At 40.2% G+C, this 13,413-nt stretch overlaps 1 protein-coding gene across 3 annotated transcripts in view; it reads left to right on the top strand.

Moving 5' to 3' along the window:
* Nucleotides 1–12,708, top strand: part of GTF2E2 (general transcription factor IIE subunit 2) — a 31,428-nt gene extending 18,720 nt beyond the window's left edge. For all 3 annotated transcript variants that reach the window (XM_080986991.1, XM_080986993.1, XM_080986992.1), the window contains exons 4-8: nt 1,163–1,270; nt 2,878–3,060; nt 4,511–4,604; nt 9,848–9,963; nt 12,184–12,708. In XM_080986991.1, coding sequence (XP_080843117.1) covers nt 1,163–1,270; nt 2,878–3,060; nt 4,511–4,604; nt 9,848–9,963; nt 12,184–12,300 — 618 coding nt within the window. In that variant the 3' untranslated portion in view covers nt 12,301–12,708. The remainder of the gene's footprint in view (nt 1–1,162; nt 1,271–2,877; nt 3,061–4,510; nt 4,605–9,847; nt 9,964–12,183) is intronic.
* The last annotated feature ends 705 nt before the right edge of the window (nt 12,709–13,413 follow it).

Here is a 13,413-nt window from a genome sequence, read left to right as displayed (position 1 = left end):
TTTTGTTTATAGGCCTCTCACAGACTATTTAAACCCTGGGTTAAAAGTGCTAGTTTTAATAGGGAATAAGTAGGCATAAGGGAAATGTGAGACACTGAAGTAAAGATTTAGTCTTTTCTTCATTTGCATAGCAGTACACGGCATATCTGTGACTAACCAAGAAGTAACTATATTTTTATGTAACCACAGACATTCAAATATAAACTCTTGTGATTTCATTGTTTGCAGCAATGAGCTAAAAAGTATAAAAAGTATTATTGTGGCTAACACCTGGCTTGGAATAATAATTTTGTACAAGTTAATTTTCACTGTAGTTACAGTAAGGACATTATTCATCTGAATTAATATATATACCTTAGTTCATACAATAAAAAAATGGGTGAGCGGCTGTAGTCCAATGGTTTATTAGACCTGCTGGTCCAGTTGTAATTTTGTGGACAGAGTAAGATTACATTTATTGCATTTAGATCTGCTGGTGAAAGTGAATAGAGCTATGTCAAACTCTGCAGTTCTGTTCTCATTTGGTAGAAGGTCTAACTACATTGTGCAGTATGATATTATTACAACTTACATTGATTGGAGCTTCTTTCCCCAATGTGCATTTTGATAAGAGTTAACCAAACTCAGTTTTGACAGCCCTGCCCATGTTGCAAAGCAGGAGAGCTACTTGGTACAGGCTGGTTGGGGTAAGAGCCAAGCTGTAGATCAATATGCCCTTGATCTTGAGATTTCACCCACCTGTTACCTAGATGCTGGTTTCCTTTCCTATGAGCATAGGTACCATTTCAAATTTTAGAAGGGCTATCAATAAAGATCCAAAACCTAGCAGCTGAATTCCTGTAATAGCAATGCAGTGTTGCTGAAACGCTGTTGTAACACATTTGTGATACAACACTGGCCTATTTGTTGGTACACAGCATTCTGAGCATTTATATGTCGATATTTTAAAAAATTAATGGATTTGATTGTAACACATGCAGGATAAGAATAAATACAGAGAGGTAAATTACTGGAACTGAATCTGTGAATAGTGTCTCAGTTCTTTAACTAAAAGAAATTGCATTTCGTTGCTACCCAACTTCAGCACATAGTTTATGTACTCTTAATGTTTTACTTTAAAAAAAAAATAGCAACTCAAAGTAGTTATGATTTCTTTCCCTAGACGCGGCACCAGCGTGGTGATACACACCCTTTAACTCTGGAAGAAATATTGGATGAAACACAGCACCTAGATATTGGACTGAAGCAGAAACAATGGTTAATGAGTGAGGTAACGACTTCTAAGATAAGGCCAGTTCAAATAAGCATTTTTATCAAATGTTAACTCATATTGTTCAGTGATCGTATGGCTGTAAGAAGCTGTCATACAGAGCTTTAATGAGCTATCAAAAGAGACAAACTTACCAATTTGTTAAATTACTATTTGGTAAATACTGGTTCAAGTTATTGTGAATATATTTTCTGTAATGTTTAATATTACATTTCCCCTAAAAACTTGATGTCTAAATGCTATCTAATGTGAATGCATCTTGTTAAAAAAGCTGTGGCACTCTTCAAAGCATATACATTTGTTCATATTGTGTGTATGCTAATTATGGAATAGTTTTAGTGTTGAGTGCTTTATAGTAATAAAAGCTTAAAAGATCTGCATTTATTTATTTATTTAAATGTGGATTCTCAAATGTTACAATTGCAGGCATATTTTACTTTCACATACTCTAATAATATTTCCCTTTGGCTGTACAAGATGCCATCACTTTTAAACAGTAATTAAATGTTTAGCAAAGTCTAAACATAATCTGTTCTTGGGAAAAAGAGCACCCTGAAGCCCTCAGTGTTCATAGAATCCATGACTAGACGTGTGCTAGCAAAATAAAACTGCTGCTTGTTGCCATATAACACACCTCCACCCACCTACTCTGAAACACCTGCCTTGCCCTATTGGTTCCAACAGAGTACGCAAGCTGTTCATCTTCATGCTCTTCTTCCAGCAGGGACATTCTTAGTGAACCAGGGTCTTCAGGTCACCATCAGTACTATTCAGTAGCAACTTGACTTGGCCAGAGTGGGCCTTGCTTTGGGCAGGGAAAATAGCTGGTGCTTGGAGGGGAGCTCCCACAGTCGGGCAAGAGAGGTCAGTGTCTCCTGGGACAATCGCCAAGCACCTTCATCCCCAGGCTTATGAGCACTTCAGCCATCCCTACCCGTGAGTGAGTTACCAAGATGCAGTTTTCTGAGAGACTCAACCATTTCAGCTTGACATATGAAACAAGGTGTGAAACGAGCTGTTCTGGGGGTTCTCCCAACCCCCCCAGAGCCAATTCCATTGGGGTAGTGGTGAGAGAAGGAGGAAACCCTGTGTACATGCTGAAGCCTTCACCCTGTGTGTGTTTTCCTAGTATATTTTAGAGTTTATAAACAGACACAGTCCTACTCACCTCAAATTCATATTGCACAACACCCATGCTGAGAAGCAGAGATACTGCAGAATAGCTTTCCTTCAAGAAGTCCTGGAAAGAGGCAAGGCCAGAGTGATGGCTCATTCAGAGACATACCAGGCAGCCTCCTGGGCAGGCACATAATTCTGCTTGATCTCTGCACTGACAGCGACTGAATATTCCAGTTGCTCGTGATGCCAAGACATCATGCAATTTACATAATCATTGGGTGGAAAGAGGCTGATCAGGTGAGTAATACAGGCATGCAACATGAAGTTCCTACTTTGGGCCTTTAATTTATTGCGGCTCTTCCATATGCAGTTTTCTTGTGTTAGGCAGTATTTCTTGGTACATAATTTAGGAATTACTGTTTTAACAAAATGTATACAAAGCAAATACATCTTCTGTAAAAAGCTGAAAACATGTATTTATGTTACAGGCCCTTGTCAACAATCCCAAAATAGATGTTATAGATGGAAAATATGCTTTCAAGCCTAAGTATAATTTGAAAGACAAAAAGGCCCTGCTTCGGCTCTTGGATAAACATGACCAGCGAGGGCTAGGAGGAATACTTCTAGAAGATATTGAAGAAGGACTGCCTAATGCACAGAAAGCCATAAAGGTAAGCAACACTCCCTAGTTTCATGTTAGGAATTTGTTTTTCTTATTCTGCAAAAGCAAACTTCAATGTGGACAGCTTCTGGTAGAAGTTAAAATAAAAATCAGGGGTCAACCTTCTGAATCATAGCCATTGTCTAGCAAATCAGTATAAAAGGGCCTTTGCAGTATTGATTTGGGGGGGGGGGAGTTCAATGAGACCTACTACCAGGTAAATCTGTATAGGATTCCAAACTAAATATACCAGTTTTACAAATGAGGAACTGATGCTGACAGAGAGTGAGTTCCTTAGGGTCCTCATCAGTTCAACTTGTGGTTGAGAATGCTTTTGAATTCTGGACTTCCTTTTTAAGAACCATGTTAGTACTTTTAATGCTAAGCCAAAAGCTTAATACACACTCCTTTATTCACAAAACTAAATTGAGTAACTGAATCACGGCAAAAGATTTTGGTATTTGTTTAGATTACTGATTTAGACCATCTGCCATCTTAAAGACTCTGAACATCTTACAACACAACACCTAGAGGACCACCTAATAAATCACTTTTTCTGAAAATGCCATTAATATTAACATATTTAATTATTAATAAATTTGTATACCACCCTATCTCCAAAGATCACAGGGTGGTTCGCAGCATAAAAATACAACATGAGAACACAAAATAATAAAAACAAACCAACCAATAACTGTCTCCCCCAACACATTTAAAAGGCCATAGATCCGCCAGAGGCCTGTTCATTGAGAAATATTTTCGCCTGGCTCCTGAAGATATGCAATGAAGGTGCCAAGTGAGCCTTCTTGGGGAGAGCATTCCACATATGAGGAGCCACTGCAGAAAAGGCCGGTTCTTGTGTTTCCACCCTCTGGACCTCTCATGGAGGGAGCATACCTTCAAACAGCTCTTACCCTAATGACAGGTGTTTTGAGAGCTGCCTGCAGTTATGTGTGCTCATGTGATCATTGGTGCTAGATTTTTACCTAGCAGTGACATTCAGAGTGAAAAGCTGGCTTCCAGCAGCTTTCCAGAATATATGTATATGTAGGCTGTGTTTATTAAGATATATATGATAGAGATGGGCTAACTCTCCCTCAAATTCATGGAATTAGAGTGTTCTTCTTGCTTCTACAACTATAAGTCAACAAACCATAAGACACATTTAGCATTATTCACCTTTCCCTTTATGAAAGTGAACACTGTGGGGATCTATAATTTGTATCTGTTGTTATTTGAGTTACAAGATGTTTTGCCCATTCACAAAATGCTTGCAGATTTTGTTAATTGTTTATGTCATAGGCAAAATTAATGCAAGGATCCATCTCATATTTCTTCTAAATGAGTTCCAGTGTTGAGCATCCACCCATATCTCTTAACAGATTCAGTTGTTGAGGATCTCAAAAGTACTGGAATTATCAGTGCTTAAGTACACTTATGTTTCTGTGTTTACATTTGAGGCTTTAGGGGACCAGATCATCTTTGTTACACGTCCTGATAAGAAGAAAATTCTTTTCTACAATGATAAGAGCTGTCAGTTTACAGTGGATGAAGGTTGGTTTTCTAATTACAGCTATAAATATATGTATGTCTAGGGAAAGCATATTCTAGATATGGGTTTAGAATAGTTTATTACTGGGCTGTGAGACATTTGGTCAATCAGATGTTGCTAGACTACAACTTTCATTATCACGGACAAGTGGCCGTGTTGTCTGGGGCTGATGAGAGCTGGAGTTCACCAAACCTGATGCCACACATGGTGTCAAATGTTAAAATGTCACTCGTATGTCTCACTTCATCTGATGTTGTACAACTTGAACCTGAATGCTAATACATCTAATATTTAAATTCCAGAGCCTAAAATACTGAGCACACGCATCTTAGCTGTGTGCTGGATGTTGGAGACCCTTGAAAGCAGGTATCATGGTCTAGGGCAGGGTTTCCCAACCTTGGCTCTCCAGCTGTTTCTGGACTACAATTCCCATCGTCCCTGACCACTGATCCTGCTAGTTAGGGATGATGGGAGTTGTAGTCCAAAAACAGCTGGCGAGCCAAGGTTTGGAAACACTGCTCTAGGGCCTTTTAGGCTCCCTTGCACATAGTCCCCCTCTCCTCTTATGAAAGGCAAACATGCAGGCAGAGATTCAGCTGGTACATGTAAACTTGTTAGTTTATTCATAGGAAATAATGAATTGAGAGGAGGCAAGTATGAGCCATTACTTAAAAACTCTATATCCCAGAAAAAAACCAACCCTAATCAAGAGATTCGAGCACCTTCTATGAGGAAAGCTAAAAGTGGTTGGGATTTTTTGTTAAGGCAATCTTAAGGGAGGAATACGGGAACAGGATTGCTCAGCCAGTGTAGAATTAAATCCTGTCCTCCTGTCCATCAGCAGACATCACCAGTGGGGGAAATGGCCTTGCAGGCCAAATTGGACCTCCTGGGAGAGGGGCAAGTTTTCAGATAACCGCTGGGAATATGCAGATGATAAGACTTCCCTAAATATAGGAGTGGTTGGTAGGCTTTTCATAAAGCCTCTTTCTCTTCTTCAAAAATTTATTTTAGAAGAATATTGAGAGAAAATAATTTTAGATATGGCTAAGCTATGAATAAAGTGGGATTGTTCTGCTTTCTGAATGCTTTAGAGAAAGCATAGAAGCCATCCGGCATATGTAGTAATGTACTATTTTTATGTACTGTTTGATGATGATGTCATTTTTGTCCATTATGTGCTGCGCTGTCATCACCATTATCATATTTTATTTATGAATTATCTAAATATAGTCGGTGTTGCACTTCTACCTGATGTTCAGTCTATTTAATCCCAATTCCTTTGCAATATGGGGTGTCAGTAATTTGAAACACGGTTGATTTTTAAGGCTTTAGGTTTATTTTCAGATAAGAAAACTGTAATTATTAGCTTAATGTTTAAATTTAATATCACATGATAGGATGAATGCATAGCTGTGTAAAATGTTTGTGAAAGGTTAGAGTCTTCATAATTTGATCTGTAGATGGCAGCATAATCTCACATTTGTAGTTTGCTTGCTCTGTTATGGAAATAATTGTGTACAAATTTTATTTTGGAATCTGTCATGGTACATTAACAATGTGTTTTTGTGAGCCATGATTTTATCATTTATCTGATTTTTTTAAAGCTTAAACTCTGCTAAAAAGATACTTCTTTCAGATATGAATAGTCAGCAACGGCTGTCATAGGATAACATATTACAGGCTTTATTTTAAAACAGAGGTTCCCAATTAGCTCAGTACTGTGGACCCCCTGTTTTTCAAAAGCCAAGCCATAAACCCCCTACTTTTGAAAATATTTATATCTGTATAGTCGTTTTTGTTATGTGAGTGGTGTTGCGAACCCGCTGGGTGGGTTACACAGACCCCTTGGGGTTCATGGACTACCAGTTGGGAACCACTGTTTTAGACATTACAAAATATATACAAAACTAATACTAGAGCTTCCTTGATATAATGCCACATGTGAATGATAACTGTTTGTAGTGAGCTATTCTCTCCTTATAGATAGGAGGGCATATGGTTTTGGGAATCAGAAAATCAGGGCTAATAAGCATTTTCTGAACAGCTGGGACTTTTCTCTAGATGTGCATACATCTTCCTGCCTTTTTGGGGGAATGCAGGGCTTTCTCAGAATTCCTTTTTTATTATTTCTGTTGTTATTATTAGGGTTTTCATGTTACTACAATAAAGCAGAACAGTCCCTTATCCCTGCCCCCTCTACCCCCAGTTCTCCTCTGTTCCTTCCTCTGCTCTTGTGCTTTTTCAGTTACAGCATTTCCATTTCTGATGTTCAGTTGTTTGGTGTGTTACACATGATGTTCAGGTTTACATTTTCAGATAAGGATATGGGCCAATAAATGTCAGTGATGTTTGGGGTCCCAGATTAACAGTAGTACAGTTAGAGAAGTTTCCATCCCTATGTTGTGCTCCCACTTATTCAGGTTGTGAGTATTTTTCGGTGAAAGGTTCCAAAGCTGTGCTCCCAATTCTCTTGGAAACTAGACTTTTTATGTAGTTTATAGAGCAGTATTTTCTCACAGGCAGCTAGCCGTAGGAGAGGAGGTATTGTATTCATGTTTTCCATGTTTGGTGTGATCCATCCTTTTCAGTGTTGGAGGGTTATGCATTTTGCTGCCTGTGTGACTTAGTGGAACCATATTTTCTGTATTTTCAATAATCCCCAGGTATGTAGCCAAATAGGATGTTGGTACCTCCTATTATCAGGAATTTGTCCAGGACCAAATTAATTCCATTCCCAGAAGGGTTTGATTATTGGGGTAGCTCCATAGTTGGTGGGTTAGGTGGGCTGCTTACTTCTCCAGCAGTCATCCATGGGTGTAATGCTCATGCGTTTAAGGCATGCCAGTGTCCAGTGGGCCTGGAGGAGTGTTTGTTGTTGTTGTTGGATTAATCTCAGTCCAATGTAATGGGTGAATAGTTTAATGCCACTATACATAGGACTTTTTCCCACTGTGCAGGTGTTAGGTGGGCTTCTATTTCTTTGTTCCGCTTGTGTCTAATTGGGTTTAGATTGAGGCTTAATGCATTACATATTAATGTGTATAAGCACTTAATTGAGTTTTCTCAAATGTGAAGGTATGCTGTTTGCAGAAGATATGGTTGCACTCAGTGCATCTGGGCCAAATTTTGCTTGAATTCTCAGAATTGCTAGGCGGCTGCAGGAGGAAGGTTAGATTTTTGCAGAAGTGTCCCAAAGGTTTTTAATCCATTATTCCATGTTATGATCTGTGATCTGTCCTCTCCCAGATCAAGTTCATATGTTTTATGGAAGTGCTTCTTTTTTTTAGGCAAAGTTATTCAAGTGTTTTCAACAGTGCTGTATTTCTGAGTTGTAAGAGTTCTGTCTTCTGGTAGGCTTGTTCCCCGTTTCTTTTTCAATGCCCAGAATACCAGTATTTCATTTCCTATATTACAAATGTCTCAGCAAACACAAGAATTGCATTTACTGTCTTAGCAGCTGTGAGACCTTATACAGTGCATTGTTGAATTTCATTTTTATTATGCCAGCTCGTGAGGTCATCCATCTCATCCCACATAATGCCCGTCTTTGTGTTTACAAAATCTCTGCAACTGTTTGGGTGTGCAAAACCTACCACACTCCTCTTAGCCAAAGATTGCTGATCAAAATAATATAAAGCAAGTGAAGAACTGCAAAAACTTGAAAATGTATTCATTTCAAATACTTTCTCTTCTACCTTTTCCTTACTCAGTTTAATACACTCTGTAAACTACTTGCACACTCCGTTCAGATGTCTCGCGTTCCCCGCAGTTACACAAACATTCACATACTGATTGGCTGATTCACCAGGCAGAGCTGCTGAGCTTGTGGCTGTTCCCCTTAGCTACTAACTTGATCACTAAGGGGGAGTGTAGCCCCATCAAGTACAGGTTGTACAGCTGAACCAAGATCAACAGAAACCTTAAGCAGTAGTACTCCGGGTCAGACACGTGTGCCCTCACCAGGGGCCGGGCACGGAAGGCAAAGGAGCCTGCTGCGCCTGGCCAGCCCTCACCACTGAAGTGACACCAGCCACCAGAGTGACACCGGCGCAGGGCTTGCTCGAGGAGGGCAGTGTCAGTAGCACCCCTCAATGCGCCCAGGGTAATTGCCCCGGAAGACCCTCCCCCCCACCACTACACTGCTGAGTACTGCTGCCTTTTCTCGATTAAGCCTAAGTTTGTTAATCTCCAACCAGTTCCATTACTTTTATATTAAATCCAAAGGAGGAAAAGTCACAGAGGATTTCCTTGGTTAGCATCACATCAAAAACATGAATGCTTGGTATATGTGGGAATACCTGAAATGGTTTCTGACTCGTGTTTTAGGGTTTTATTGATGGGTTGTGCACTGGGTCTGTTGACAGGCACTACCGAAGTTAATTACCATGGAATGAAGGGAAGTGGAATTGTACCAGTCACAGCCTTGATAAAGGCATTCCAGGAAAGCACTTAAAACGATATATGGAGGCAGGTTGCATGCAGGTTATCAGACCATTGCTGCTCTTTGAAGCTTTGGGCCTCTTCTTCATTTTCGGTGACCCATAGGCCAAGATAGCTTTTTGGTTTTAAAAGTGTGTTAAAAAACAACACTAATGAGACTTGGATAGAAGCATGATGTATCTTTTGATTTGTTAATCATTTCCTTTAGGCTCAAACTAGGAAATGTGTGTCTGCTGCCAACCCATCTCTCCCCAGCTGTACCTACGGAAGGAAAACACATGAGAACAATGCGTTCTGTCTCCAGTCCACCTCATTGTGGGAGATGTGGAGGCACAAAATGCAGTGACTTCACATCACTTATCTTTCACTTGAAGTTACTGGGATGTCAGTGGGAGGAGATGCTGGTGCAGCAGCTGTCTAGTTTTAAGGCCACGTACATTAAAGAAAAACGTATGGTACCAATCATTAGAATGTACTGAACTGACACTCACTAAGCAGAAGTGCATATGCATTTCTTATGACAAAAAAGAAATCCTGGAAAGGTTGGGATACTTTTCTGAAAGCAGTTGTGCTGAAGTGACCCTCTAACCAGCTTCCAGGAGTGTTCATCATTGACCTTTCAATTCACTACTGTAATTTAAAACCTTATGGTTTGTCTGCCGTGTCATTGACAATCTGGCAAAGCAGTTTTTCACACTGCTTAAAACTCTGCAAGTTTTGCATTGTGAATGCAATGAGAAACATTTCCTGTTTGTTTATCCAGTGCCGTGTCTAATTAAGTATTCTTATTTTGGCATTTTAGAATTTCAGAAACTGTGGAGGAGTGTTCCTGTGGATTCCATGGATGAAGAGAAGATAGAAGAGTATCTGAAACGCCAGGGAATTTCTTCCATGCAGGAGGCTGGACCAAAGAAAATAGTAAGAAAATTGCCATTTTTCCTTGCTTTGCTCTAGTATTGAGTCAGTTAAGGAGAACTTAATCTGGACAGAATTAATGCTTTGTTACCCTTAAAATAATCAGGTTACAGGACAACGATCAGTATTTGTCTTGCAACTAATAAATGAGGTAGTTGTCTTTCTCTTCTTCTCCCCAGGCTTCTTTGCTCTTCTCCTACCATTAGGAATGCTTGCCTGAGATCTGGCAAATGGTTACAGCAATTTGATCCCTTTATGGACTCAGTAAAATTCATTATTTTTGCATGGTGCCATGACATTAGAATTAGGCTTGATTATAAGATTAGTGCTGGGGACTTTTCTTCTTTTTTTTAAAATAATTTTTATTAACCGACCAATCAAATCAAATCACATCACATAAATTCCGAATTACAAAGCCGAATTTTAATTTTTTTGTTGGGGGACCCATATTTCAAGTTCCGAAGGGGATTCCAATCATCTTCTTGCTGCTGCGTTAATATCCACAATTCTGTCCAAATAATGTTCATAATTCTATCCAGTCCTATCTTGCTGTTCCCACATCTCATCTTGTTCGTATATTTTTCTTTTTTTCTTTATGATCTCTTCTGATAATCTCCTTAAGCAGGTAAACACCAGTTATAATCCTGTGTGAATTTTTCTGTTCGTCCAATCATCATGTCGAGATGGTTTCCATATATCATCACTTTCATAAATAAAAGCACTCTTTCCATCATTAGTCTCGCAAATCTGTCGCCTTCTTTAGTCCCTCTGAGGAGGCTCACCCACAATATGAAAACAGATCTGTTCCTCCTCCCAGACATAAGTCTTTCGGCAGAACTTGCCAAAATGGCGACGCTATTTTTTGCTGCGTCATTCCAAAGCTCTTATGCTTTCCACGATCTCCTTAAAACATGCTTTGGTTAGAAAATTATCTCCACACAGTCTTAAATCCTCAGCTTAAGTCATTTAAGCGGCATTTCTGACTTGTGACTTGGGGGGGGGATTCTTGGTTAATCACATAGAGAAAAGAAAGGAAAGTCCCCCCCCCCCCAATCCAGTCCCGTTGCCAAACATACCGAGCCTTGGTGTGTCTTCTCATGATTTATTCCTGTTCCTCCGACCCGTCTTGTTTCTCAGAGATCTCTTCAGTTAGCAGTCTTTACTCCCCCTTCTTCCTTGAAATATGTGCATTAGCGTCCTCCTAATTGTTTCTTTTGAAGTTGCTGCAGCTAGAGGCGCGAATCAGAGACAGCGTCCAGGAGCGCCGAAATCCGCACAAGGGCTTTCTGCCTAGTGCCCCCACCCCCTCAAATTCGGGGGTGGTATAGGGCACAGCAGGCAAGGGCAGTCCCCCCCCCCCACACGCTTGGGGGGGCCGGGAGGCTATTTACTCCCATCACAGCCTCTTAATTACCTCGTGTGGGTCGGAGAGATGTTATTGTCAGCCATCTTCCGATGCGCCCTTAGTGGTCCCCCAGTGGTGGGAACTTTTTAAGGCTGTTCCTTATTTCACTATAGCCGGGTCAAAATGTAGCATTTCTTTCATCCATGTACAGAGTCCTCATTTTGTTCAAAATCATTTATTATGACTATGTTACCATGTACATACATGAAGGTTTAAAGGAGAAATAATGAAGGGAGTGTGTTCAGAAACTTTGAGCAAAGCACACACTTGTACCACCCATCAGCACACCTTCATGCATCCCCTCCACTTTTCCTTCAAATCATGGAGGTCTGAAGAAGTGCGGGGAATTTTAAGGCGTGGTCCCACTCGCCCACTAGCTGATGTATGACATCAGGGGTGGTGTGGGTGTGACTCCCCCAAAATGGCCTCCACAGCCAAATACGGAATAGCCTGGAGGGCCACGATTGGTCTGCAGTCCAGAAGTTCCCCACTCCTGCACTAAGTCATGGTTTAGTTTTGGTGTGTTTCTCAGGCAAACAAATTCATGGAGAATTGATATTTCAACTTCCGTTAGCCATGATAGATAAAAAGAAAATGTCATGTTCAGTGATACTGCGTTTCTGGTTATCAGAAGCAGGGCATCCATCAGAGATAAGTATTACTGTCATGTCCTGTTTGTGAGCTTCTTAGAGGTCGCCATCTGGCCACTGCTGGCAAGAGAGGATGCTGGGTTAGATAGGCCTTTGGTCTGATCCTGCAAGGCTGTTTGCAGAAAATGTTTTAACAGGATTATGATTATTCCTTATTTTTCCTTTTAGGCTCCAATTCAAAGGAGAAAGAAGCCTGCTTCTCAGAAGAAACGGAGGTTCAAGACTCACAATGACCATTTAGCTGGAGTTTTGAAGGATTACTCTGATGTGGTTCCGGGCAAGTAGAGGACCTTCTGGAAAGAACAGTTGTGAGCTTTGATGCAGATGCTCAGTAGCTCTGAGGGACAAGTGTCCTGTGTATAATGTTAAGTGGTTCTACCCCCTCCCAGTCCTGCAGCAGCCAAGAAGAACCAGCTCTTGAGATAAAGGATGAACTGTTCATCTATATTTATCTTATTGGCTAATATGAACATGGATCAGAGCTGTTCACTGTCAGTAGACCTCCGGTATTGGAGTTAAATATATTCAGCATGTAGTGCCAAGGTTCGTATTCACCATTTAAGTCTTCTTTGAATTTTTTTTGGGGGTTCTGTGGGTATTTTCTTTTATTCATCGGGGTTGACTTAGAGATAAAATGGAATGTTTGTTTTATCTCTCAAGGAAACATGTTTATAATAAAAACTAGAAAGATAAGGCATTTCTTCTGGGGTGTATTTCCTTGCCTGTTAACTGAACTACAATAAAAGCTGATGCTTTCTGTCTTGCAGAAATAAAAATGAGTGGGGGTGGAAGTGTTAGGATACAATTTAAAATGGTCCTCCATGTTCACAATGTATTTTTTTCATGGGTCATTCTCCTTATTTATTATTTCACAAAGACCCTGGAAACCATTAATTTTTAGTCCAGAGTTTCAATTGGTCACCTGTGCCAGCAGCTCCACTCAGATTATGGAGGGTAAGCAGTTTACTGGGTTGAGTCATTTCTACAGTTCAGCCTGTGCTGGAAAGCTGCATCTCATATGCCAGGCAAAACCAATCCCCAAAATCATTTTGTCTAGCATGCTATATCCATGCTAATAATAGGTTTTTACGTATTTTTATGTTTCCTACATTTATATCTTACATTTCCTCCAAGGAGCTCAGAGTGATGAATTATGGTTCTCCTTATCCTCATTTTATCCAAATAATAACCCTGCGAGGTAGGTTAGGCTAAGAGACTGACTGGGCCAAAATCATTTGGAGAGCTTCATGGCTCAAGCTCCAGCCTCCTCCTTCCATCTTAACTGCACTGCAAAAAGAATGGGACATGGTGGCATTCTTTTTCTTTTTCTAAAAAAATCATTGATCCACCTCAGGACTCAAATAAAAACTGTGTGTATGGAAGGTGAGGAATCAGGTA

The sequence above is a fragment of the Podarcis pityusensis genome (assembly GCF_964106645.2).
Source record: "Podarcis pityusensis genome assembly, chromosome: 17".
NCBI lineage: Eukaryota > Metazoa > Chordata > Lepidosauria > Squamata > Lacertidae > Podarcis > Podarcis pityusensis.
Note: the sequence above shows the minus strand (reverse complement) of the source record. Positions and strands in the feature narration are given on the sequence as shown.